The sequence below is a fragment of the Cucurbita maxima genome, unplaced genomic scaffold (genome assembly GCF_002738345.1).
Source record: "Cucurbita maxima cultivar Rimu unplaced genomic scaffold, Cmax_1.0 Cma_Scf00005, whole genome shotgun sequence".
NCBI classification, from domain to species: domain Eukaryota; kingdom Viridiplantae; phylum Streptophyta; class Magnoliopsida; order Cucurbitales; family Cucurbitaceae; genus Cucurbita; species Cucurbita maxima.
In genome coordinates this window covers 1,559,912-1,587,005 of record NW_019272021.1, presented here as the reverse complement: position 1 = coordinate 1,587,005, position 27,094 = coordinate 1,559,912, and the positions used below count along the sequence as shown (strand labels likewise).

Genomic DNA, 27,094 nt, shown 5'->3' with positions numbered 1-27,094 from the left:
AAAACTATACTAATTTAAATGCATTTGAGGAACCGATATCTATAATTAAAAATCGAGTAAAATATATAAGATCAAGGAGATTCAATACATCATCAGCTTTTGGGACAATTGTTAAAAAGGGAAACAAGATCACGTGGGTTTATGGCTATTGGCCATTCAAATTTCAATTCTCTAGCTTACATTATTGAATCCATTTTGACCCTCAATTATTTACATTACAATTATCATTCTTCTTCTTCATTTCTCTTATCTCTTCTCTCTTTCTCCTTTATGAATCTCTTCAATGAAGCTGTTTGTGAAGAACTCTTAGGGTAAATTTTCTTGTGAAGCATCATCCTCAATATCTGCACATTTTTACCAATCACGAACCGTAACTCGACCTAATCTACTCGTTAAGACATTATACATTCATATTAGTTGTTTACGTACCTTCTTCATCGTTGCGTCTTGCGGCGTGTCCATGAAGTTCGGCGGTAGCGGCGGCGGTGCAAAACCACTACCACCACAAACAAAGACCTTCTTGACAAGAAATGAAACAGATCTCCTAACAATGGATTTGGGATTATTTTTCTCATCATCCCCAATCATTAAACCAATCTTCTCTTTCATTTCATCATCAATCTCCCTCAGCTCAAAGTCTTCCGTTTCTTTCCCTAGAGATCTAGCATCGACAACGACGTTTTCGACATCGGTCTTGTTCGTTCTTAACACGTTGTTGCCAAAAGTTCCAATTGCTAACAAGCCAAGAGGCAAAGAGGGGCTGGTTTCTTCAGGTTGCTCAACTGATTATTGTTCATGAAAGATCATGATCATACATGTAAAATAATGGGGAGTTCATAACAAAATAATTAATAAAGTTTAGTGCAATTACTTGAAGGGTTTGAATTTGATGATTTGTTCTGAAATTTTACTTTTCCATGGAGTTTATTACTTTGCATCCAACTCAAGAACTGAAACCAAAAATAAAATGATCAAAATTGAAGGGCTATTTAGCAAAAAATAGAAGAAAAAAGAAAAGAACATAGCAAATTTGTTCGAACTTTACCTTCATTTTTGCAAAGGAGAGGCCTTTGAGGGGTCCTTCAAAGCTCGTCTCTAATGGTGGAGAAGCCTTTGGGGGTTAACTTTAAAGCCAAAACCTCAATTAGAGAGCCAATTAGCTGAAAAGAGAGATGGGTTAGTTCTATTTCTATTGGTGTTTTATACCATAGTTAAATGGACCCTTTATTTAAAAATTATTTATATGTTACTCGGAAATAGTGTGACAATGACTTAGTGAGGTATGACTACTGTCACACTGTTCCAAATCATTGCTTGCTACTTTTTGTGAGATCTAATATCGGTTGGAGAGGGGAACGAATCATTCCTTATAAGGGTGTGAAAACTTTTCTTTATTAGACATGTTTTAAAATCATGAGCTTGACGATGATACGTAACGGGTTAAAGTGGACAATATCTACCCACGGTGGGCTTGAACTATTATAAATGGTATTAGAGCCAGACATTGGGTTGTGTGCCAACGTGATGCTCGGCCCTCAAAGAGGGTGGATTGTGAGATCCCACATTGATTGGAGAGAGGAACGAAACATTCCTTATAAGAGCATGAAAACCTCTCTTTATCAGACGCGTTTTAAAACAATGAGCTTGATGATGATACGTAACGGATCAAAATGGAACACTATCTACCAGCGATGAACTTGGGTTGTTATAAATGGTATCAAAGCCAGACACTGACGGTGTGCTTGTGAGGACGTTGGCCTCCAAAGTGGATGGATTGTGAGATCTACATTGGTTGGAGATGGGAACAAAACATTGACACTGACGGTGTGCTTGTGAGGACGTTGGCCTCCAAGGTGGATGGATTGTGAGATCTACATTGGTTGGAGATGGGAACAAAACATTACTTGTAAGGGTGTAGAAATCATTTTCTAGCAGACATGTTTTAAAACCTTAAAGTTGACGACGATATGTAACTGGCCAAAACAGACAATATCTACTAGCGATGGACTTGGATTGTTACAATGAGTTGTTACAAATGGAATCAAAGCCAAACACCGACGATGTGCAACCTCTCCCTAGCAGACACGTTTTAAAACCTTAAAGTTGATGACGATACGTAAGGGGCAAAAACGGACAATATCTACTAGCGATGGGTTTGACTTGTTACAAATGATATCAAAGCTAAACATCAACGATGTTCTAGTGAGGACACTGGCTCACAAGGGTTGGAGAGGAGAACGAAACATACCTTATAATGGCGTGGAATCCTCTCCTTAGCATACGCGAACTAAAACCATAAGATTAATCCTTGAATCGTTTCAAAACGTTTATAAAACTTGAAAACAAATATTTATTTATTTATTTTCATAAAAGAACACAAGCAAAAGTGTAGAACCACATATTAATTAATGAAAAGAAATTGGAATTGAGTTTGTTTGTATTTGAAACACGTGGTAGAGTTTCTGGAAAAGCTAAAATTGTACTTGAAAAGCTAACAAGGAAATAATGCACGAGTATTTGAGGGACATATGAGAGATGAATGTGGAACCCTTTCCACAACTACGAGATAATACGATTGCGTACATGCTTCCACTCAAAGCTTATGTCGGCCCTTTATTATAATGCTTTCCCATTTTTCGATCCCAAATTTCAAACCCTTCGCCTAACCGATCGAGCTTCGAAATCGCTACAATCGAACTCGAGTTCTTCACAACAACCAACATTTTGTTCTTGAATCGAGATGGCAGTCAAACATCGATCTGTTTTGTTTTTGAATCATGTTTATAAGATATCTCATGTTGTCATTGCTTACATGTTAAAGATCTTTGACCTTACAGATTCGATTATTGGGTTTGTAGAGTGTTTCGGGTACTCGAGCCGAGCCGAGCCTTCTAATTTGGAGTTGTTTTTATGGAAGGAGAAGAAGACATTCACATGGCTAACTTTGGATCTTCCCCTCAAAACGTGTTTTGAATGAATGTGAATGAAGGGGTTTTGGTTTGGTAACTCCAAAATAGGTATGCATAGTTCTTATAAAATGGGTTTATCCAAGCTATTGTAATCATAAATATGAGTGAGTTACCGGTGAGAGTATCCCAAAATTGGTAGCCATATTGATAATTTTTTAGTACTCACGTCTCACTTGTTAGGATCGGTACCAGTTGTTAGGATCGCTCAATAATGCATACTCGTTCAAGATGAACACAAGGTTTTAGTGATGACTTCAGGTATGTAAAACAAGAGAAAATACAGATGATGATGAACACTGCCTTTTTCTAAATATAGCTTCCAAAGATTTAAACTTTCTACCTATAATCTATTTTATCAAATATCTCTCGTATATATCTCTATCACATCTTTACAAAATATCTCTATCCGATCATCCAACACCACTATGTTGAGTTAACAGTGATAACTCTCATATTTGCTTGCATTTAGCCTTTTTCTAAATAAGTCTGCCATTTGATCATTTGTCTTGTCTACCGTATCTCGATTTCTTCTTTCAAGACGTTTTCTATATAGTTATGGTTGAATTTCGGGTATCATGGTCTTCTATATAGTTAGAATCACGGTATCGAACTAGCTTGTAGTCTATGCGTTTATTTTGTAAACTCACTTGAAGGAGACGGTAAGAGTTGAGAGTTGAAAATGAAACGACGCCGTCTTCACACAGTTAGCTTTTCTTCCAAACGAGAAAACTAGCTACTGGTGATATGTTCACAGGAGTATTCTTGGGGAGAAAGCTTTCTTAACATAGCTTCTCCTTTTATCAATCTTTCTACTCATTCATCAATTTCACTGAAACTCTGCAAGAGAAGAATCGGAAGAAGTTAAGCCCTAAGTCATGAGTCGTGGAAGTGGAGGTGGATACGATCGTCACATCACAATTTTTTCACCCGAAGGCCGTCTATTTCAAGTTGGTACGTATATTTCCTCTCTCAATATCTTGATCGTATCTTACTTCTTGCCGTTGCAATGATTTGTTTGCTCTTTAGATTCTCTTTTGTGGCGTTCATGGTTATTTAAAGTGTCTGTGGAAATGGTTATTTCGCGTTGTTATTCGAAATGAGCTCGAATCCCTTTCGAATTGCTAATGAATCTGGAGGAAGAAGTACTGGGTGGATCGAATTTGATAGCGAAAAGTTGATTGTAACTGTTGTGTGGATTGGATTTAATTTTGAGATGACTAGAGTCTTTGGATTGAAATGTAGCCTTTTGTTTGCGTTCTTTTTAGTTCCAATACGAATTCGTAGCTCATTTTGTTTAACAGACTCGAACTCTACAACTACAGAATGTTTGAGCTATTTGTTTTTTCGAAGTCTTACATGGAACGTCTTAATCCTTCTTCCTCTTTAAATTGTTTCTAAGCTTCAATATATATTTCGTTTTCATTATTTATGCACAGATACATCTAGGTTTGGGCGATTTGGATGTTGTTAAATTCCACTGGACCAAACGTTTAAGCTGTTAACCATGGATGAATTCAAATACATATTTTTATTTTCAATATCACTCATTCTAGGCTCGTCAGTTAGTTCATTTCATGAATTCTAATCCATGGAAACCTGGAAACTTTTACTATGATTCCATGATATATCACCCTACTTTTCGTTAAAGCTTATGCTCTTGAGTCTAGGTAAATTTTTTCATTCAATATATTCTCAATAGATGTCAATCTAATCTTTCTCTAGTGGTCTTTCAGTCAGGAAGATTAACCTATCAATTTGGGGATCATATTGTGTCCTCACAGCTCTAGTGATTATTTATTTATTTATTGTAATGGGAAACAGAATATGCATTTAAGGCTGTAAAGGCTGCTGGAATTACTTCTATTGGTGTTCGGGGTAAAGATTCAGTTTGTGTGGTGACCCAAAAGAAGGTTCCGGTGAGTACAATTGGTTTGACCCTGAGAGGACTTTGCATCTCTATTAATTAGCGATGCTGAATGTGTAAATTTGGAAATTCAATGCAGGATAAGCTTCTGGATCAATCAAGTGTGTCACATCTTTTCCCTATAACAAAGTACCTAGGGTTGTTAGCAACAGGCTTGACAGGTATTTCTCTTTGCCTTTTCAGGTTTACTTACAGATATATTATAATTTATGAGACGGGGAGGGGACTTATTTGTTCATAATACCAACTACGCAACTGAAATCAGTTATGGCATGCAGAGTATGCTATATAGGATTGCTTTTAGCTAATGGTGAATCTTAATGTGGTATGGTATGGTGATGTACAGATGTGATCTCTATACATGATGTTGCAGTAGCAGTACCCTTTCCTAGATATTGCTTAGTTGTTAGTTGAAAAATTTAACAGAATCAGCTGTTCTGACATCCAAAAGAAAAAATTAAACAAAATGATATTGTTGATTTAGGCATACCTACATATGACTTTAAACTATTTGATGCACATTTATATTCACCCTCAGCTATTCATTTGATTTTCAGTCAATTTATTAATTCACCATAGATTTGAGCGCTTACCTCATTGGGGGTCTTTCCAGTGGTTCTTTAGGATGAGTGGTCACTGATATGATTTTTATACGGTTGTCAGCTGATGCCAGAACCTTGGTTCAGCAAGCAAGGAGTGAAGCAGCTGAGTTTCGTTTTAGATATGGATATGAGATGCCGGTGGATGTATTAGCTAAATGGTACCATATTTATTTCATACTATACTACGCGATTATTGTTTTAATTATATACCACACAGGCAAACAGTCTGTTCAATCATATGAATTCTGGATTGTAGAGCAAAGAATAGCTCCACATGTTGCTTCTGACCGTGGTTTATTATCCAATTATCCAGAATCTTGTTCTGGATATTGTGAATTTATGACTTGAAATTTAATTTATGTATATTTCTTTTTGTGATGTGATATTGTCTTCTATGCATACACAATGTAGCAGCTCTTTGTGAATTTATGACTTGAAATTTAATTTATGTATATTTCTTTTTGTGATGTGATATTGTCTTCTATGCATACACAATGTAGCAGCTCTTTGCATACATCTCTTTTCCATCATGGCTATTGCTTTCAGTTATTTTCTTCGTACTTATCGATATATATTATGCAGTAACTACAATTGTGTGTAATTTGTTACCATGGGAATTAAAACTTTGGCTTCTTTAACTTTCTTGGGATGTATTGTTGGTTGGCAGGATAGCTGATAAATCGCAAATCTATACTCAGCATGCCTATATGAGACCACTTGGAGTAGGTATGTTTTCTTCTCCGGTTTTGGTGTTGCATTATATTTTAGATTTCAACCTTTGAATTTATGGACAATAAAAGTGATCTAACCATAATTTTTAATCTTTTGCTACTTTCATTCGTGTGCATCCAGTTGCTATGGTTTTAGGTATTGATGATGAGTTTGGACCTCGTCTCTACAAATGTGATCCAGCTGGTCATTTTTTTGGTCACAAGGTTTGTATAGTTAATATATTTACTTTTATGGTCAATATTTTAGGAGGGACTCCATTTTGAAATATTTACATTTTTCTATTCCAGTTGCCAACCTGGAATTGTTAATTATCTATGATTTTTTGAGATTAAGCTTCTTTTACTCCAACTACCCCCAGTTCTGTGTGAGCTTGAAAATATATTTTAAGCATTAAATTAATGTCAATGTATTGAAAACTCTTGCTCCACTTCAAGTGCTAGATGTTTTTCATGTGGATTGTTTTGTACGTTAGACAATAGTTATGGCTGAATTTATATATAATATCATAGTAGCATCAGGCATCATGAGTGTATCTTCACGGGTCTCTCGAAGATATTCATGTATAGAGTGCATATTCTCTAAGTTGGTCTCTTTTTTTCATTTTAATTCCTTTTTTAACCTCATTGAAAATTTCCATTGGTGTTTTTGAATTTGGTATTTCATCACTATGCTCAACACGTTATTTTCCAATGTGTTTAGGCTACGAGTGCTGGATTAAAAGAGCAGGAATCAATCAATTTCTTGGAAAAGAAAATGAAGAACGATCCAGAGTTCACCTATGAAGAGACAGTACAGGTCGGATGTGCTTCTTTCAAACTTAACTGATACACATCAAAGCCTAATTATTGTAATGATTTAGGATCCTTGCTCTCACATGGATGCTTGTCTTTGCTTATCTATGAAGAGAAAGTACAGTTCAATGTGCTTTCTTTCAAACTTTACATGACTCACAGCAAAACCTAAAAATTATAACGAGTTTTTACACGCGTGGGTTCTTGTCTTTTGTTTTATGTATATGCCTCGTCCAACATTGTTATTTTTCCGTTTGCAGACTGCAATTTCAGCCCTCCAATCGGTTCTGCAAGAGGATTTCAAGGCAAATGAAATTGAGGTTCTGATACTCTCACTTGTCTTTTTTAATTACAATAGAGTGATAATGTGATGGGAGTCTTATACCGTAGAGCAGAATTTCTATCGTTTTATAGACGAAGGGTTTGATACTGTATTGCGGTGTAGTCTTCCGTTTCCATTAATGGTAAGGAAATGTGACAAAAATAGGAAGATCCCAATTGTTGACCGTGTGAATACAAATACAAATAATAATGTGATATAACTCAATTGTAGAGTCGTTAGTGATTTAAAAAACAAATTTAGCAATTTTAACAGGCTTGCATGATTTTGATGATATATATTTGTCGAAATCTGCATTTAAGTCCTAGATCTAAACCATAGTTTAAGGTCATTCGAAACGTTTCTCTAACGACTTCTATTAGCTCCAATTATCACTCCGTTTGTAAGATCAGGGAAAGGACATAGATTACTTGATATTCCAAAAAATTTCTTGAGTTATGGGTTTGTAAATTGTTGTACAAACACGAGTAATTAGAGGTTGAACACTTTGACACGAACAGGTAGGAGTGGTGAGGCAAGGAAATCCTGTGTTTAGAGTGTTGACAACCGAGGAGGTCGACGAACATTTGACTTCGATAAGTGAACGTGACTGAATGGAGCCAGATTGGAGGCGAAATGTTGTTGAAAGCTCCTCTTTGTATCAGATTATTGTTTGTTTAGAGCATTTGCTTCCCATCTTAGTTGTAGAGACGGTTCTTCTGAATTTCTGCCTTTTTGTATTTGATGTCTTGGAATTTTTTTTTTTTTAATGTATGATGTGTTGCTCATCCAATATATTATTATATCCCCCACAATTTCATTTATCATATTCATATACATGTTTGCCAATATTCAAAATACGCATTTCTTTTTTTAAAAAATTTATCATTATTATTTTTTTAATTTTATACATAGAATTGTTGAAATATAATTGACCATGTTAGACTGATATTGTCCATTTGAGGATAAGCTTTCATGATTTTGCATTAGGCCTCCCAAAAGGCCTCTGTGAATGTTTGATTAATCCACCACACCCAAATGGTGTGAGAGTTCTCTTATTTATAATCATTTACAGAATACAGAAATAAGGTAAATTACAAATAATAAGGAAATAACGATAAAAGGAAAGAATAATAAATGAATACAATATATTTGCATTTAGTAAAAGGGAAAATATGGTAACCCGTAATGTAAGGCAAATATCTAGATATTTGCCTTATAATGAACGGTCAACTATCCTTAACACCCCCCCGCAAGCTGAGCGTCGGATTTGAACGAACATGAAGCTTGGATCTGAAAAATTCAAAGAGAGGTCGAGAAATACTCTTTGTGAAGATGTCAGCAACTTGGAGATGAGAGGGTACATATTGTGTACGAAGTTTGCCAGCGATAACAAGTTCTTGAAGGAAATGATAATCTAGTTCAACATGCTTGGCCCGCTTGTGAGAAACAGGATTAGAGCTAAAAAAAATAGCACTTTTGTTGTCACATAAGAGTAAGGGCTGCTGTGAAATAGGGACCTTGAGGTCATGCAAAAGATGCGTAACCCAAAGAAGTTCAGCAGCAGTTGTGGCAAGAGCACGATACTCAGATTCACAGCTGGAGCGTGATACAGTAGGTTGCTTTTTGGCACTCCAAGAAATGAGATTGTTACCAAGATAAATAGAATAGCCGGATGTAGAACGACGAGTATCGGGACAACCAGCCCAGTCAGCATCCGAATAAGCGACTAGCGTACTAGGAACAGTGGATGGACGAAAGATAAGACCAAAGTGGAGTGTTCCTTTGACATAGCGAAGAATACGTTTGACAGCAAGAAAGTGATCTGCAGTAGGGGCATGCAAGAATTGACTGACAGAATTGACAGCATAGGCAATATCTGGACGCGTGATAGTCAAGTACTGAAGGGCGCCAACAAGAGATCTGTAGAGAGTAGGATCAGAGAAAGGAGAACCATCAGCAGTCAGGTGTTGAGAAACAACCATGGGAGTGTGAACTGGTTTGCTATCGAGCAACTGAGCACGAGTAAGAATATCTCGAGCATATTTTAACTGACTGATAAAGAGACCATCAGGAGTGGGTGAAGCTTCAAGACCAAGAAAGTAACTGAGAGAACCCAAATCTTTGGTAGCAAACTCAGAATGAAGCTTGCGAGTAAAGCTGTTAATAAGAGATGAGTTGTTGCCGGTAACAATAATGTCATCAACATAAAGAAGCAAATAGATAAGGTTAGATTGCTGATGAAAGACAAAAAGGGACGTGTCAGCGCGACTACAAGAAAACCCAAGTGTGAGAAGAAATGAGCTAAAACGCTGAAACCAAGCACGAGGAGCTTGCTTTAAGCCATAGAGAGCTTTCTTTAATAGACAAACATGCATAGGAAATCGAGGATCAACATACCCAGGAGGTTGTTCCATATGAACACGTTCAATAAGCGTTCCATTGAGAAAAGCATTCTTGACATCAAGTTGTCGAAGAGGCCATTTATTTGTGACTGCAATAGAAAGCACAACACGGACAGTGGTAGCTTTGACAACCGGACTGAAAGTGTCAGTGTAGTCAAGACCAGGAACCTGAGTATAACCTTTGGCAACGAGACGAGCCTTGAAACGCTCGACGGATCCATCGGGCAAATATTTAATACGAAACACCCATTTAGAGCCCACGATGTTGGTGTTGGCAGGGCGAGGAACCAAAGTCCAAGTATCATTTTGTTGTAACGCTCGAATTTCTTCATCCATGGCAGCCACCCAAGCAGGATTCTTAGCCGCAGATTTGAATCCTTTTGGCTCAGTGGATGCAAGAAGAGCAGAGAGAAGTCCAGATGAGCCCAACATACCAAGATTTGCTGGATGGCGAGTCTTGAATATACCAGCTTTGGCGCGTGTGATCATAGGATGAGTGCCCAAAGAAGAGAAATCAACAGGAGGTTCAATAGAGGTTGAATTAGAAGTCGAGGGTGACAAAGTGGAACCTGCAAGAGAAGTATCAACCTGCACAGACTCATCTACAAGGTCAGAACAAATATCACACGGGGATGAACTGGATTGAGGAATGTGCGGTGATGAAGTGGTAGGGGGGGATGAATCAATATGATGAAGATGTGGTTCCAAGAAATTTGAAATAGGAATAGTGGAAAGAGGTTGGGCTTGGGAGCTAGGGATAGCAGGAAAGTGAGTTTCATCAAATTGAGCATGGCAGGTGATATATAGCTTAGTGGTGGCGGGATCAAGACAGCGGAACCCTTTATGAACAGGACTATAACCCAAAAAAATACAAGGAATGCTGCGGGGAGAAAGCTTGTTAGGCATATAATCACGCAAATAAGGATAAACACGACAACCAAAGGGATGAAAATTGTCATAATGTGGAGTGTAGCCATAAAGGAGTTCAAAGGGTGACTTACCTCCAAGAAGTGGAGTAGGCAACCGGTTGATAATATAAGCTGCAGTGCTGAAGGCATCAACCCAAAAACGAGGAGAAAGATGAGAGTGAAAGAGAAGGGCCAAGCCAGTCTCAGTCACATGACGATGTTTTCTCTCAACACGACCATTTTGAGCAGGTGTATATGGACAAGAGAGTTGATGGTGGATGCCAGAATTACGTAAATGAGTTTTGAAACAAGTACTAGTAAATTCGGTACCACCATCGCTTTGAAATACCTTGATACGAGAAGAATATTGATTTTCCACAAATTTTTGAAATTGAAGAAAAATATCAAAAAAATCAGATTTAAATTTTAAAGGGTAAAACCAAGTGAATCGAGAATAATCATCAATAAAAATAGCATAATAAAGAAAACCCGAATTTGATTTGACGGGAGAAGGACCCCAAAGATCACAATGAATAAGATCTAACACATGAGACGACCTACGTTCATTGCGGGAATAAGGCAATCGATGGCTTTTTGCAAGCTGACAACTATTACATAATGATGGAGAAGGCAATAAAGACGTAAGAGAAATATGACCTTTTTTATTTAAAAAAGAAATAACAGAATGATTCACATGACCCAGACGAGCATGCCATAAATCATATGAAGCACGTAAAAATTTGTTTTTAAGGGCTGAAATAAAAGCAGAGTTGCCGCGCTCCAGCACATATAGCCCTCCATCTCTTTTACCGGTTGCCACCACCCTTCCTGTTTGATGATTCTGGATAGTAATAAGATTATTAGTAAATGTAACGAAGAGAGGAAAATCAGACGTTAATTTACTTATGGAAAGAAGATTTTTAGTGAGGTGAGGGACAACCAAGACATCTAATAAGTGAATATTTGGAACAGGAGAAAGAGTACCGATGTGGGTAATGGGTAGGGATGCACCGTTTCCTACAATCACAGAGTTCTTACCCGTGTAATTTTTAGACTGATCCAGAATTGATGGGTCGGCAGTCATATGGGCCGAAGCTCCAGTGTCCAAAAACCAATCAGCAGCATCGGGTCCAGCAATAGAACATGACGTGTTAAAGGCTTCAGCAAGGTGAGCATGAGAAGAATCAGGTCGAACATACCGTTGGTTGCAGCGGTCAGCATAATGGCCCTCTTTGCGGCATATTTGGCAATGAGGTGGTCGACGACCCTGACTTGAGTGGGTTCGTCCTCGATTAGAAGAGTTGTTTTTGTGAGAATAAGAACGACCTCGCTGGTTGGTAAAGGAAGCAGGGTGACTTTCATGGGTGCGACCACGATTAGTGGCTATGAATGCTGTAGGAGTGGAGTCAGAGGACTCAAGGGAGCGCTGGAATAACTCAAAACTTTCAGTTTTAGAGACTAGATCTGCAAAACAGGGGATAGGGGTGAGAGCCATCTGAGCAGTAGAAAAAGCTGAAAATTCGGTGCCGAGTCCACGAAGGAACCAGTGCACTTTATCAATGTCCTCGACGGGTCTGCCAATGGCATGAAGTTGGTCACAAATTTTTTTGAAGGCACGGGCATACTCAGCAACAGGTTTTGTGCCACGTTTCATCAACTGCAAGTCATCCTTGAGTCTCAGTTCACGAGCTTTTGACTGATGGCTAAACGTAGTTTCCAACGCAAGCCAAACATCACGTGCAGTAGAGAGACCAACGACAACAGCCATGGCTTCCTCAGTGAGAGAGGAGAGCAGGAGACAGAGAAGTCGTTGATCGGCTGCTCTCCATGCCAAATATTTGGGGTTGAATGTTGAGGAGGTTTCTGGTTCAAAGCGAGGTGGTGGAACCATAGTTCCATCGACATAGCCCAGCATGTCTTGACTCTCAAGAAGAGGGAGAAGTTGGCTTTTCCAAAGAAGATAATTGGAGGAAGAAAGTTTGATGGTGATCATATGGATTAGAGTATTGAAAGGAAGAAGATGATAACAAGATTCGGAAGCCATAGAGAAGAAAGGATCAGGGTTGTTAAACCGAAAGGGCTCTGATACCATGTGAATGTTTGATTAATCCACCACACCCAAATGGTGTGAGAGTTCTCTTATTTATAATCATTTACAGAATACGGAAATAAGGTAAATTACAAATAATAAGGAAATAACGATAAAAGGAAAGAATAATAAATGAATACAATATATTTGCATTTAGTAAAAGGGAAAATATGGTAACCCGTAATGTAATGAACGGTCAACTATCCTTAACAGCCTCAAACCAAGGAGAGACTATTTCATGACTTTGCTTTGGGTCTCTCAAAAGGCCTCAAGCCTGGAGAGACTATTTCTGGATTATATTTCTTAAATTAGCTGATGTTAGACCATTTATCATCCAAAGAGACCATGCCCATGAAGGTGGAGCTTTTTTTCTTCTTTTTTTTTAATAATCTATTAGCTTGGATTAATATATTCTCGATTTGTGAAACTAATTTTCTTAAAAGATTTTTTTTTATGCCTATGATAATAATAGCATAGGGATGAAAATAATTTTCTACTATTTATTATTTATATTAAGAAACCAAAAAACTAAAAAGAAATTCATATTTAAATCCATCCGTTTGTTATATATATACACATCCTTTAAAAATTGTTTTGCTTTGTTTTGTTGGGGAAGTATTGATTTTGTTGAATTTATTGATTTTTAGAAAAATAAAAATGAAATATAAACATTATTTTGTAGAATTGCATTTACTAGAAACGTGGGTTTGGTTCATTCTAGAATTGCCGCATTTACTTTGGAATAATAAGAAACAAAACATCGCCGCGTGTAATCGAGAAATTTTAGTTACGAAACTAAGAAAGTGCCAATTTTTGCTTCGTCACGAATCAATATAGAACTGCTGAGGAGAAGCAGCCATCGAAACCCCTAAACCTTAATTCTTCACAGCATAAACTTGCAAATCGTTGCCGAGGCCTATTATTTTCTTTGAACCCACAGAGACGCAAAGATTTCGATTCTGGCACAAGCCAATACACTTGTCAACTCCGGTGAACAATCGTAGTTTTTTTTTTTTTTTCGTCTCTTGTTCCTTCAATGTTCTTGAATTTCGCTAGTTGATTCCAGAATTTTCGATCCTTTTTGTGTTCTCTGTTTCGCACTGGACTATTGTGTAATTGAACTCTGCTGAAATATGTCCTTTATGCCAGATTTTCGTATGTCTTCTCCGTTTCTGGTTTATTTTGGAAGTTTATCTCCATTATAGGTTGGATATAGGTACTATGCTGGTTTTTTGAACTCATACTTTTAGGTTTTGTCAAATATGGGAAGAGAAGAGAGCATGTTCTTCTTAGCTATCCATTTCTTTTGAACTCATAATGTCGGCTGATAATACACACGTTTCAGGGGCCTTTGGGGGTTTTACTGTTCGAAAGCTGTAGTTTTTTCTTTTATTTATTTGTGCAGTTGAACTTGTGTATCGTCTAAATCTGTTGCATGTATGTGTCAGGGGATTGAAAAGTTTGTGCAGTTCAGGGGCTTTTTTCTTCTGTAAACCGATTATTTTACCTTGTATTTTCCTGCTCTATTGCTTTAGGGAATACAAGTTCATGGCAACTGCAACTATGGCCACGGCTGCTGGTGCAGCTGCACTTCTATATTATACATTGAACCGTAAGTTGCACTCAAGTAGAGATCAAGATGATAGTGATGTAGCTGGTAATGATGCTTCCAGTCATGCTCTTCTGGGAGTTGATCGAGTTTCTCATAGACTAGTTCAAGCGCCTGCTACATGGCTCGAAACAATTTCAACATTATCTGAGACACTTAGGTTTACATACTCGGAGACTCTTGGAAAGTGGCCCATTGGGGATTTGGCATTTGGAATTAATTTTCTCTTAAAGAGACAGGTATGAAGCTTTTTGATGGTTGTAGTCTTTTAATGTATTAATTTAGCCTATTATATGTTGTAAGCTGGTTGGTTTTGCTTTCACTATTTCTCCCTTCAAAGCTGAATGTACTGATAAATCTGTTTCCTTAAAAGTGTTACTACTTTAAAGTGCGAGAGAAAGCGTTTTATATTCGTTTCACTTTTGGTTTATGTGATAATAGTGGTCTTCACTTCATTTGATCTCTAGTTCTCCTAATGGACATCAAGACTTGTATGATGAGTACTTATGCTCTAGTTGAATTTCATTGTTGTACCTTTCATATTTTCACTCACATGTAAGGAAAGGTCTACACTCTCCTATTAGTGGTTCATAAATAGAAAATCTTTATTATACTATCTAATTGTGGTCTATTTGTATGTATTTTTGAAAGAAGAAAACAGATGAGCTGATTATATTATCATGGTATACCAATGGTCTTGGAGTTTTTGGTTTTGAGGGAAAAGAGAGGATGGTTTATCAATTTTTACCTGGAAAGTTTTATCTTATGGAGGTTGGCAAGGCGTATTTCATTGTTGGGTTTGGAGAAAGAGGACTTATAAAAAAAAAAAAAAAAATTGAGCTTCAACTTCTCCAAACAAATTAAACGTTCATTCTTCAAAACTTCACATTTCTTATAGTGGGCAATGTATGGTTGTTTTGAGTGGCTTACCTACTTACTTTCTATCCCTATTTAGAGTCCTTAGCTGGATGAGTAAGGCTTGAGAAGTTGATGGGGTATTTCTTATAGGAGAGTGTTATGGAGGTGGGTTGCGCCTTGTGGATCGGGAAATGGTTTCTAGGCTGTTGAATTGGAGGGTTAGGCATTGGTAATGTGTGGGTGACTAACATAGCCTTTTAGGTTAAATGGCTCTGGTGATTTTATTATGAACCCGACACTTCATTGCACAAAGTGGCTTCATCCTTTTGATTGGATTGATTGGACTAAATGGGAGGGATACCTATTTTTGGGAGAATAAGTGGTTGGGGGGTGTCCCCTATGCACCCTGTTTCCTAATTTATACCAGCTGTTCCCTTCCAGGAATCATTACGTGGCGTTCTCTCGGAATTTTCGCCTTCTCCTCCTCCTTTGGGTTTCCGTCGTTCGTTGACTATTAGAGAAATGGCAGTTTTCTTGTCTCTCTGTCTTTGTTGGGAGTTTTTCTCTTTATACCCGAGAGAGGGGATATTTGTCCTTGGTTTCCTTGTCCTTCCAAAGGCTTTACATGCAGCTCTTTCTTCCGCTGCTTGATCAATCCCTCCCATGCTAATGCCTCTATCATTTCCTCAGTTTGTATGGTAGGCTTTTCGTGGACGGGTGAGCACGTTGGATCAGATCTCAAGCAAAGGATCCTCTTTGGTTGGGCCTCAGTGTTGTATTTAGGAAACTGAGGATCTTGATCATATTCTTTGGAGTTGTGTTTTTACTTGAGCTTGTGCTGTGGTTTCTTCGAGGCTTTCTAAACACTACAATTTTTAAGTGGAAGGAGAGCTCCTGTAGTGATGTTTGGTCTTTTGTTAGGTTCTCTGTTTCTCTTTGAGCCTCAAAATCTAGACCTTTCTTTTTTTTTTTTTTTTTTTTTTTTTTTTTTTTTTTTTTTTTTTTTTTTTTTTTTTTTTTTTTGTAATCACTCTGGCAGTCTTCTTTTTTTGCTTAGTTGGAGCCCATTCTTTTAGTTGGCTCGCCTTTTGTGGGTTTTTATTTTTTTATTTTTTGTAAGCTTGTATATTCTTTCATTTTGTTCACAATGAAAGTCAAGTATTTCACAAGAAAGGTATGGTGGGTTAGTAAGAAATTTTAGGTTTTTTTTCTATTGTATTGATCTTCTGTAACTTTAGTCTAGCTTTGTTGGTTGTTCATAAAATATGAGCTAAGGAGGGTAGAAATTATTAATTCTATTCCTATGGGAGAGGGGCATTGTTTGCATTTGGTGGGTTGGGAGGTGGTCTCTAGGCCCATGGACTTGGAGTGTTCAGACATTGATAATCTTAAGATGAGAAACACAACCTTGTTGGCTAAATGACTTTGACAATTCTATCATGAAGTCGATACCGTATGGTACAAGATTATTGTTGGTAAGTACAGGTCCTACCCCATTGAGAAAACCAGTGAGATGTTAAAAAAGGCACTTTTAAAAACCTGTGGAACGAGATTGTGTTAGAGCTTCGTATTTTTCCTCAGTTTATTCATAATGTAGTGGGGGATGGGCAGGATACTTATTCTTGGGAGGAGAAGTGGTTAGAAGATAAACCTCTCTGCTCCCACCCTTGCTTATACCATTTATTCTCCTTACAAAATCATTCGGCGGCTTCAGTTCTTGATCCATTGGATTTTCTGCTCTCTCCTCCGTTGGGTCTTAGACAACCATTGACCGTAGGAAGACGTGAGGTGTCTTGAATCTCACTCTCATCTTTTCCGACTTAGGCCCTAGAGGGGGGATGTCCTTTGGATTTTTGTCCAAAGGTTTTTTTTGTAGCTCTTTTTCTCAGTGTTTATCCAACCCTTTGTTTGTGAATGATTCTATTTTATCCTCAATTTGGAAGGTAAAGATTCCCAAGAAGGTGAAATTCTTCACATGACAGATTTTGCACTGAAGAGTTAATACCTTGAATCGAATCTCGGCCAGAGCGCCTTTGGTGGTTGGGCTACTTTATTGTATTCTCCACATGAGGGTGGCAGAGATCCATATAGTGTGGAGTTGTGAGTTCGCTCTTGCAGTTTGTTGCAATTTCTTTGAGGTGTTTGATTTTAACTTCGTTAGCTAACAAAGTTGCAAGAAGTCGGTGGAGGAGCTTATCCTTCATCTGCCTTTTTGTGATTAAGGGCGGTTTTTGGCAGACTAGGGGGTGTGCTATTTTGTGAAGGTTGTGGGGCAAGAGAAACAACATAATCTTCTGAAGGTGTGAGAGTTCTAATAGCGATGTTTGGTCCTCTATAAGATTCTCTGTTTCTCTCTTGGGTTTTGTTTTGAGACTTCTTTAATTATTTGCTAGGTCTTATTCCTCTTGATTGGAGTCATTTCTTGTATTTTGACTCTATTTTGTGGGCTTTTCTTTTTGCGTGTCCATATATTCTTTCATTTTTCTCCATCAAAATCATTCAAGTTTCTTCATTAAAAAAATCAATTCCTTATGAAATTCTCGGTTGGGATGTAGCCTGTGGAATTTGGAGGTTGGGGTTTTTTTTAGGTCAGATATTTTAGTGTTGAAGTAGTTTAAAGGGAATGCTGTTGTAACTTCCTTGAAGGGAATTTCTTTTTGTGGGGGTACTATGTTGTAATTTGTAATACTTGAAAGGAATACCTTTTTTTTTTCTTTATTACAACTTTTCAGACATCAACAGAGAGTTCTTGTTTTGAAAAAAAAAAAAAAAAAGTCAATAGAAGAAGCTAATGTTTGATCTGAACAATTTAAGTTAATTACAAATGCTGCTACTTATCTTATTGGTTTGGCCTTTGATGGGATGTGCTTAAGTGCAGGGAAACTTACATGTAAGCGGTGTATTTGGCAATGAAGATAGTAGTCAGCTTAAGGGTGCTGAAATGATTAGTGAGCTGAAGTACCTCTTGCACTTATTGACTTTGTGTTGGCACTTTTCAAAGAAACCATTTCCGCTGTTTCTCGAAGAAACTGGTTTTTCCGAGGAAAATGTTCTCCTTCAGGAACCAAAAGCAGGAGTAAGTCTTGATGAACTTCAGATAAACATTGAAATAGATATTGTACATTATACACTTTCTCTCACTTCTTCGAGTTCGATTTATCATTAACATTTATCACATTAATCGATGACTGCAGATTTTAAAGCCTGCTTTTACCATTATAGTTGACCATAATACAAAGTGTATTCTCCTGTTGATTCGTGGAACACACAGTATCAAAGACACTCTTACGGCTGCCACTGGAGCTGTGGTGCCATTCCATCATAGTGTTGTGCATGAGGGAGGGGTTAGCAATTTGGTTTTAGGATATGCGCATTGTGGAATGGTTGCAGCTGCTCGTTGGATTGCAAAGCTATCTACTCCTTGTCTTTTGAGTGCACTTGGTCAATATTCTGGTTATAATATTAAGGTTTGACATTTCTTCTTAGTCTACTGTGCTTTTTAGCAGATAAAAGTATAAAGAACAGAAAAAAAAACTTGATGGAAAAATCTTTTGTTGGTTTCTAATAGGTTGTTGGGCACTCTTTGGGTGGAGGAACTGCTGCACTTCTAACTTATATCTTAAGAGAGCAGAAGGAATTATCCGTTACTTCTTGTGTGACATTTGCCCCAGGTCTGTATTATTCTTGCATGGCTTCTCTGTGGTATTTTCTATTATGCCTATTATACTTGGACATGATGTTCCAACTTCTTTTTCTTATCAACTCTGCAGCTGCTTGTATGACGTGGGAACTAGCAGAATCGGGCAATGAATTTATCACTTCTGTTATTAATGGAGCTGATTTGGTGCCCACCTTCTCAGCTGCTTCAGTAGATGACTTGCGTGCTGAGGTATGTTTCAAGTTCATCTAATTGTTAAGAAATTTATTTGTTTTAAGTGTATTCAACACACATTACCTACAGGTGACCTACAGTATTACTGCATCTTAGTGTGTGTGTTAGATACTCACTAAGATGAATGAAATTTAGTTAAATTAACCACATCACTCTGACTTTTGCTGAAGGAATTGAAATATCTGGTGTAGGTGACTGCTTCTGCTTGGGTAAATGATCTGAGAAATCAAATTGAACGCACTCGAATTCTTAGCACTGTTTACCGTTCTGCTTCGGCATTGGGATCCCGTCTCCCATCCATAGCCAGTGCAAGAGCAAAAGTTGCTGGTGCAGGAGCCATTCTGAAACCAGTCTCTAGTGGCACACAGGTAACATGCGTTGCGCACATGTGATCCCTACATAGTAATTTTAATAAAGCCCGGAATTTGACAGAAATTTTGAAGTTGACGTGATTTGGCTCTTTGACTCATTAATAGTTTACTGAAACGTGATGCAGCTTGAAACCTTTTGGAATTCATAGACAGGCTTAGGATCTCGTGATCTTAGTTTAGACTTCAATTAAACGGGTCATACGATGCCCATACGTGGCCATTTGTTTTGCAATGATATTGGAACCCATGAAATTGATATCCAGAGGGTTCTTTTTTTCTTGACTGTAACGTGGGATGCCTGAACAGGCATCTTAGGATGTTCTTACTACTTTTCTATGAACAAACACAATCATCTAAAGATTTCAGGCATCCAGGTTCTCAAACAATTAGATATCGGACATCTAATGATGACCCTTAATATTCATGGGGACGTTATGGCTGGTTAGTTCCTGCGACTTGTTTATAATAGTTAAATTTATAATTGATTGTGTTTTGTATTTCTGCAGGTTGTGATGAAGAGAGCACAGAGCATGGCTCAGGCAGCATGGACACGACCCTCCCTCCATTTATCATCGTGGTCATGCATAGGCCCACGTCGTAGAGCCATGCCTTCTCACTCGACGGCTGAAGAAAATGGAAGTTCTCCAAAATCATCTCCAAGAAAAATGGAATCTTCTGAGCCACTTAGATCATCCCCTCAAGAAATTATTGAAGCTACCGAACTTCCGGAATCTTCAACTACAACGATACAATGGACTAATGAAATTGAATGTTCTTATTCTGAGGAGATAAATCCCGATGGCATGAGAGATGAGCTTGACGATGATGATCAGGCCCTCATGAGTCATATCCAGGATGAACAAATTACGGAAGTAGAGTTATGGCAACAACTTGAGCATGAACTACATGATAGGAGTGAGGCTGATGTTGCCAAGGAAATAAGGGAAGAAGAAGCTGCTGCTATGGCAGAAGTAGGCCAATCTGATAGCTTTACTTCTGGAATGAAGGAAGCACACAGATTTTTTCCTGCTGGGAAGATCATGCACATTATCGACACTCAATCAGATGCTCCTGATTGTGAAAGTGATAGCAGCTCCAGATCCAGCACCTCAGACAGTAGCCCACAGGCGCAGTCTAGGATTGGTATTTTCCTTACGTCAAGATCACTGTATAGCAAACTCAGATTGTCTCAGACAATGATAAGTGACCACTACATGCCAGCTTATAGAAGACAGATAGAAAAGTTAGTTAGAGAACTGGAGAAAGAAGAATGTTGTAATCGTGGAAGGGAGAGAGAAAACTGATTGTAGTGACACTACATACATATTTTCTAACCCAACTTCTGTACAGAATAGGATTTGCGTCCCCAATGACTTAGAAACGTATTGTCTTATACGAAAAGTCCTCCACTGCTATTGGTTGAATGAGGTAATTACTTTTTGGCATTGCTCAATATCCTTTGGGTGTAATCCGAATGACAATGGATTCAGCTCAAGCTGCTTTCAGAATGTTATCATCCTTGATGCAAACTTGTCTCAGTATCATTAAGTTGCTGATTCTTTATTTGCTTCTGTTTGAATGTTATTTTTTTACTGTTTGTTAAGAAGTCGAATCTTTCACTAGTTTCATCTTGTAATTATATTTGAGTTAGAAAGTTTATTTTATCATCATAATTGTATATTTTGATTGTAAGTATCACTTATTTTCTAATGTGTTTATATGATATGACCATAAAGTAAGACCCTCGAATAACCCTAAACCCTAAAAAGGTAAGACTCTATGGATCAAGTTTCAAAATTACTTAAAAGGGAATTTATCATTTACAATTTTATCTTATAAGATTAGGTTTTCAATACTCTTTTTGGTATAAGTTGTAGACGTATTGAATTGGCTAAAAATGTTATTCTCGCTCATATAAACTAAAAGACAAAACTCCCATAAACAAGAGTTCATAACTCATTCAGAATTAAGATGATTAGAGGTTTGTCTTAAGTTTGAATGAGGGGATTCGCCTTGTTGTTGGGGCCATAGCCCCTACCACTTATGTTACCACTTTAAGGGCAACTAAGGCTATAGAGGGAGGTGAGCCGAAGAACTCCAAGGACCGACAACTCCAACGACCAAAGTAGGACAGAAGAGGCGTTACGACCATATTGATCTACTCCGTCAGTCACCAGTGCACCCATAGTAATGTCATGGATACAAAAAAACAAAGAAATCTTTGTGGTGTCAATGGTGAACAAGTTCCCAAATGTTTTTTTTTAGAGGATTAACCAAAAGTCGTGTACTGCATGATACTAATTGAAAGAACTCAAAGTACAGTTGCAAGACTTGTTAGATAAAGGTTTCATGTGCCTCAATGTGTCTTCTTGTGGCACACTCATACTGGTTGTTAAGAAGAAAAATGGATCAATACGCTTGTGCGTTAATTACAGGGAACTAAGAATAAGAGAACAAAGAGAACAACAAAGATTAAGTACCCTCTCCCTGGCATAGAGGACCTATTTGATCAACTTAGGGAAGAAATAACGTTTTTCAAGATAGACTTACGGGCAGACTATGATCGTGAGGATGTACCAAAGATAACATCTAGAATGAGGTACGGTCATTATGAGCTAATGGTTATTTCATTCGGGCTCTCCAATGTTCATGGAGTTGATGAATGTCAAAGATTGTTCATGGAGTTGATGAATGTCAATGTTCATGGAGTTCATTCGGGCTCTCAAATGTCAAAGATTGTTTTGACACATTTATTACCGTATTCATAGATGACATCCTAGTGTATTCTAAGACGGACCAAGAACACAAGTTACACCTTTAAAAAGTCCAAACAATCTTGAGGAAAAACAAGTTCTCCAAGCGTGAAATTTGGTTACGGTAGGTCTCATTTTAGGACAAGTGTTGTCAAAGGGGGGTTTTAGTGGATCCAGCAAAAGTGAAAGTAGTCACTAAATAGGTTCTCCCAACTACCGTTACTAAGGTGTGCAGTTTCTAGGGACTGACAGGTTATTATTAACACTTCATACAGGACTTCGCCAAAATAGTCTCACCACCCACACAATTGATTAGGAAGGGCGTTCAATTTATGTGGATGGAGGCATGTGAAGCTCGCTTATAAGATGGAAGCATAGGCTAGTGTCAACCGAGTACTAACCCTTTCAGAGGGTTTAGAAGGTTATATAGTCTATAGTGACGCCTCTAAGAAAGGGTTGGGGGTGTGTGTTGATGTAACACGGGAAGGTCATCACTTGTGCATATGAAGAAATATGAGCAAAAATACCCCACTCATGACTTAGAATTAGCAACAATGGTTTTTGCACTAAAAATCTAGTGACACTATCTATAAGGGAAAATGACTCAAATTTACACTTAACATGAGAGTTTGAAGTACCTTTTAACTCAAAAGGAGCGGAACATAAGACAACAAAGGTGGCTAGAATTAGCGAATAAGAAACAAACATCTAGCATCACCCAAGAAAAAGCGAACATAGTTGTCGATGCCCTAAATTGACAAATAACCCACTTGTTAGCCATGTTTACTAAAGAGACACGAGTGTAAGCAGATTTTGAGCAAACAGGAATTGGTAATAGAGGGAGTTCTGGCATACTTGACCCAACTTATCTTCCAAATCACACTCCGACGGTGAAATATTGATTTCCAACCGGGCTAGTTAACAGTAGGACCAGTCGACGTTTCTCAAAGGTGGACTATTATGATAAGGGAGTTGTGTGTACTCAAGCTTGAAGAACTGAAACAAGAGATACTAATGGAAATCGACAAATCGTGGACTGTTATGAAATAACGAGGTGTGTGTTGAAGGGTGTTCTGAAGTTCGAACGAAAGAGTAAATTGAGCCTACACTTCATTGGACCCTCGAACGTACTAGATCGAATCGGAACAGTAGCATACATATTAGCCTTATTGTCGTCTCTCTTTGGGGTGCAAAGATTCGTTTACTATCATAGAAAAAATAGTATTCTAAAATAATAATAATATCATAAATGTTGAATCACATCAGCATGTGGGCCACACAAAGTTCCACCAACTTCAATAATTCAACCTTTTTTATATTTTTTTTAAATATTAATAAATGATGTTTAAGTCTCTAATTTACCAATTATTATCTTATCTCTCCATTTATATATTTTCTAAATTATTCTTTTCATATATATATATATATATATTGTTGGATGATGATAGTCCCACATCGGTTAATTTAGAGAATAATCATGAGTTTATAAATGAGGAATACTAACTCCATTAGTAAGAGGTCTTTTGGGAAGCCCAAAGCAAAGTCATGAGAGCTTATGCTCAATATGAACAATATTCGTGTTTGTCTAATATATATGACAGTGACTTTGATAATAAAAAGCTGACTAGATTTTTTATTTGATTAAGTTGACGTGAAATTTGGATCATGACGTCAAAGGGCGCAAGAACAAGATGACTCTTCTACCATCTATTGAACAATTTTAAAGGATGTCTATCTCATGTTGGCAGAGAAGAACTCAACAAAGGTGGGAGAACATGTTAAGAAAGCAAAGGTGCAGACTTTGAAAAGCGATTATGAGGTTATCCACGTGGTTGATAATTATCATTATCGACATTCACATTAAATGACAAGGTGAAGGAGATCTACGTCATCAAGAAAATTCATGTAGATCATTACCTCCATTGAGAAGTTTGATGACTTTAAGAACATGTTAGCTGAGGAGGTCGTTGGTGGTCTTAAGGCTCACGAGGAGAGATTTTGTGGCTACGGTGACTGATAATAAAAGGACATTTTATTCACACACGAGTGACTTGCACAGACTAAAAAGAAAAACGTGACTAATTTTTATTTTTTAGGCACGAAGGGACTCTGTGAATACATCATAGAAAGTAAAATTGATGGGCGTGATCATAAATGTGGCGGCAGAGGAGGCCACGCTATTCACAAACCATTGGCGATGTAAACACTTAGAAGTAATGTACTCTTGTGAAAAATATTGGCATTATGTTGCAAGCGTCGTATCAAGAAGCACAATGAGGAGCCAAACCTCCTATTCACACATGACCAAGATCTCACACTGATGTTAAGAAGGTTACGACGAACCACGTCATGAATGGAGAAGATCGAGTGACGACAAACATGTGGTATCTGGACAACAAAATAAACAACCACATGACTTGAGATAGACCAAAAATCGAGGAGCTTGACGAAAATCTCATTGAAAGCATGAAATTTGGGGATAGATCAATTATAGCAATCTAAAGCAAATGATTCATCTTATTCCGATACAAGAATGACGATCAGCGTTTGTTGACCAAGGTATATTACATCTCGAATTTCACATAGCATTATTAGTCTTGGTCAAATGAAAATTAGTCAGCTCATTCCTCAGGATGTTCAACAAAATAAAGCCCTCGTGAAGGTTAAACAATTGTCTAACCTCCTATACAAGATACTGTTAGAGACAAGCCCACCCATCTTTTTATTAACCGCACTCACACACTCAGCTTGACTATTACATGCAAGACTTGGACACCTAAGTTTTTTATATGCTCAAAATGATAAGGGAGAAGATGGTTATGAGACTACGAATTATGTGAAAGTTGCCTAATCTCTAAGCAAGCAATACTTTCATTTCCTGCTCAAACAAATTTGTGTGTCTGTGTGTCCATTGTTACGAGTGCATACAATTTTATATTGCCCGCTCACTCTAACATCAATTGCTAGTAAATGTACGATCGTGACGCTCACATACTTGGATCCATAAAAACATGTGGCTTCATTTTTCTCCAATCATAACCAATCGTAACACTCACGTACCTGAAAGTGGTTCCTATTCCGAAAAGGCTTAGTTTAGCGTGCTTCGATCCAGAGTCAAAATCAATATTCTCTAATGCTAGTGATTAAATATTAAATTTAAAAACTCATAAATCAAATGCCATAATTTTTTTTTTAAAAAAAAAACATTTTCCAACATTTTATACTTCCACCAAAGTCCACTTGACATAACAAATGAACACAAATTAAATAATTAATTAATTAATTATATATATATATATATATATAGTTGAAGAATGAAAATGAGAACACTTCAAATAGTTTAGTTAATTATGGAATAAGTTAAAATAGGGTTCATGCATAAACAATATTTAAATCAAATCAAGCTTTCAATTCGACTATATTTTATGGAATTACATTACATCAAAGCTGGCTCTCAATATATATATATATATATATATATATATATATATATATATATATATATATATATATATATATATATATATATATATATATATATATATATATATATATATATATATATATATATATATATATATATATATATATATATATATATATATATATATATATATATATATATATATATATATATATATATATATATATATATATATATATATATATATATATATATATATATATATATATATATATATATATATATATATATATATATATATATATATATATATATATATATATATATATATATATATATATATATATATATATATATATATATATATATATATATATATATATATATATATATATATATATATATATATATATATATATATATATATATATATTAATATACGTTATCTTAAGATTAATACAAACAACTACAACCCACATATTTTGAGCCTTAAGTTCTATTTCATCGCAATCTTTTCCTCTTTCAATCTTTCTATCCCATCTCTCACACACTAGCACCCAAGAACTCAAACATGGGTCAACTCTATCAGCCGGAAGAAGGGCAGCGTGCAGCGGGACTGCGGCGTGGGACACGTCGGGGGATGCGGTTTCGGAGGCGACGAATGCCAGTGGCACGGCTGGGGGGGAAGAGATTGGGGCGGCTTGTGGCATGGGGGAGGATGCTGAGGAAGATAAGACTAAGATGGGTGAAACTGAAATGCATAGCCATGGTGAAGAAGATGAAAGAATACNACACAAGGTTGATGAAGGATATCATAGAGGCAGCAGCCTATGCTCACTCTTATCAACATAGGGTTCTCTTGGAGACTTCTTTGCCCATTCCAGTGTTCTTGCTGCCCCCTCGTATATCTCCTACTCGTCTGTTTGATAATGTGTAATATATACATATTTGTTCGTTTGTTCCTTATGAACTTATTCAATCTATGTATAAAATATGAACGTAATTCCTTTTTGTTTGCTTTAATGCCGGTTGGTATTTCAAAAGTCTTTTTTCGAAGTTGTGGAGATGAAGATGCATCGTGGATTGACCTATAGTGCGACTTGTCAAATATATTGGGTCATATAGTATTTTCCCGTTCTCTTCCCCGATCGAGGTATCCTCTCTTTCGCCCAAAACGGATGGATTTAATTATCAACCCTTACGAGGGTGGAGTGGAATTAAATCTATTTTTTGAGTATCCAGATTAATATTATCTATTAAAATAATTTATGTTTTTTAATCTTAAATATTTCTTTAAGTAAATATTTAAATTTTTAAATAAATTATATTTTTTAAATATTTCTTATTTTAATTTATATATTTGTAGTTTCTTTCCATCTTACTTTATATATTTTTAAATATGAAAATTTAATTTTTAAAATAGTTGTATTTAATTTTAGAATATTTTT

At 36.8% G+C, this 27,094-nt stretch overlaps 3 protein-coding genes and 1 long non-coding RNA gene across 4 annotated transcripts; 3 read left to right on the top strand and 1 right to left on the bottom strand.

Moving 5' to 3' along the window:
* Window positions 1-40: 40 nt before the first annotated feature.
* LOC111480009 lies at window positions 41-1,167 on the bottom strand. Its single transcript, XM_023124958.1, has 4 exons — window positions 1,046-1,167; window positions 872-950; window positions 430-782; window positions 41-344 (listed from the first exon to the last, which is right to left on the bottom strand). Exons 1-4 carry the CDS (start codon window positions 1,049-1,051, stop codon window positions 225-227), a joined length of 558 nt encoding a protein of 185 aa, XP_022980726.1. The 5' UTR covers window positions 1,052-1,167; the 3' UTR covers window positions 41-224.
* Window positions 1,168-3,693: 2,526 nt separating this feature from the next.
* On the top strand, window positions 3,694-8,164 carry LOC111479998 (proteasome subunit alpha type-6-like). Its single transcript, XM_023124942.1, has 9 exons — window positions 3,694-3,920; window positions 4,791-4,885; window positions 4,973-5,054; window positions 5,557-5,653; window positions 6,163-6,221; window positions 6,348-6,430; window positions 6,927-7,022; window positions 7,279-7,338; window positions 7,859-8,164. Exons 1-9 carry the CDS (start codon window positions 3,845-3,847, stop codon window positions 7,949-7,951), a joined length of 741 nt encoding a protein of 246 aa, XP_022980710.1. The 5' UTR covers window positions 3,694-3,844; the 3' UTR covers window positions 7,952-8,164.
* A 5,348-nt stretch (window positions 8,165-13,512) lies between these two features.
* On the top strand, window positions 13,513-20,981 carry LOC111479893. The gene is made up of 8 exons (XM_023124794.1): window positions 13,513-13,729; window positions 14,275-14,587; window positions 18,085-18,282; window positions 18,401-18,673; window positions 18,775-18,877; window positions 18,977-19,095; window positions 19,290-19,466; window positions 19,976-20,981. The coding sequence occupies exons 2-8, from the start codon at window positions 14,288-14,290 to the stop codon at window positions 20,771-20,773; spliced, it is 1,968 nt and encodes a 655-aa protein (XP_022980562.1). The 5' UTR covers window positions 13,513-13,729; window positions 14,275-14,287; the 3' UTR covers window positions 20,774-20,981.
* LOC111480049 lies at window positions 16,226-17,980 on the top strand. Its single transcript, XR_002717739.1, has 2 exons — window positions 16,226-17,245; window positions 17,396-17,980. It is a non-coding gene; the product is annotated as an uncharacterized LOC111480049 (long non-coding RNA).
* Window positions 20,982-27,094: the final 6,113 nt, after the last annotated feature.

Coding starts and splice junctions, on each gene's coding strand:
- LOC111479893 (XM_023124794.1), top strand. CDS start 14,288: ATGGCAACTGCAACTATGGCCACGGCTGCTGGTGCAGCTGCACTTCTA. Junction 18,283..18,400: donor TTCAGGAACCAAAAGCAGGA/GTAAGTCTTGAT, acceptor CGATGACTGCAG/ATTTTAAAGCCTGCTTTTAC. Junction 19,096..19,289: donor TAGATGACTTGCGTGCTGAG/GTATGTTTCAAG, acceptor TATCTGGTGTAG/GTGACTGCTTCTGCTTGGGT.
- LOC111480009 (XM_023124958.1), bottom strand. Junction 783..871: donor ATCAAATTCAAACCCTTCAA/GTAATTGCACTA, acceptor AACAATAATCAG/TTGAGCAACCTGAAGAAACC. Junction 345..429: donor AAGACGCAACGATGAAGAAG/GTACGTAAACAA, acceptor AAAAATGTGCAG/ATATTGAGGATGATGCTTCA.
- LOC111479998 (XM_023124942.1), top strand. CDS start 3,845: ATGAGTCGTGGAAGTGGAGGTGGATACGATCGTCACATCACAATTTTT. Junction 6,222..6,347: donor TATGAGACCACTTGGAGTAG/GTATGTTTTCTT, acceptor GTGTGCATCCAG/TTGCTATGGTTTTAGGTATT. Junction 7,339..7,858: donor TCAAGGCAAATGAAATTGAG/GTTCTGATACTC, acceptor TGACACGAACAG/GTAGGAGTGGTGAGGCAAGG.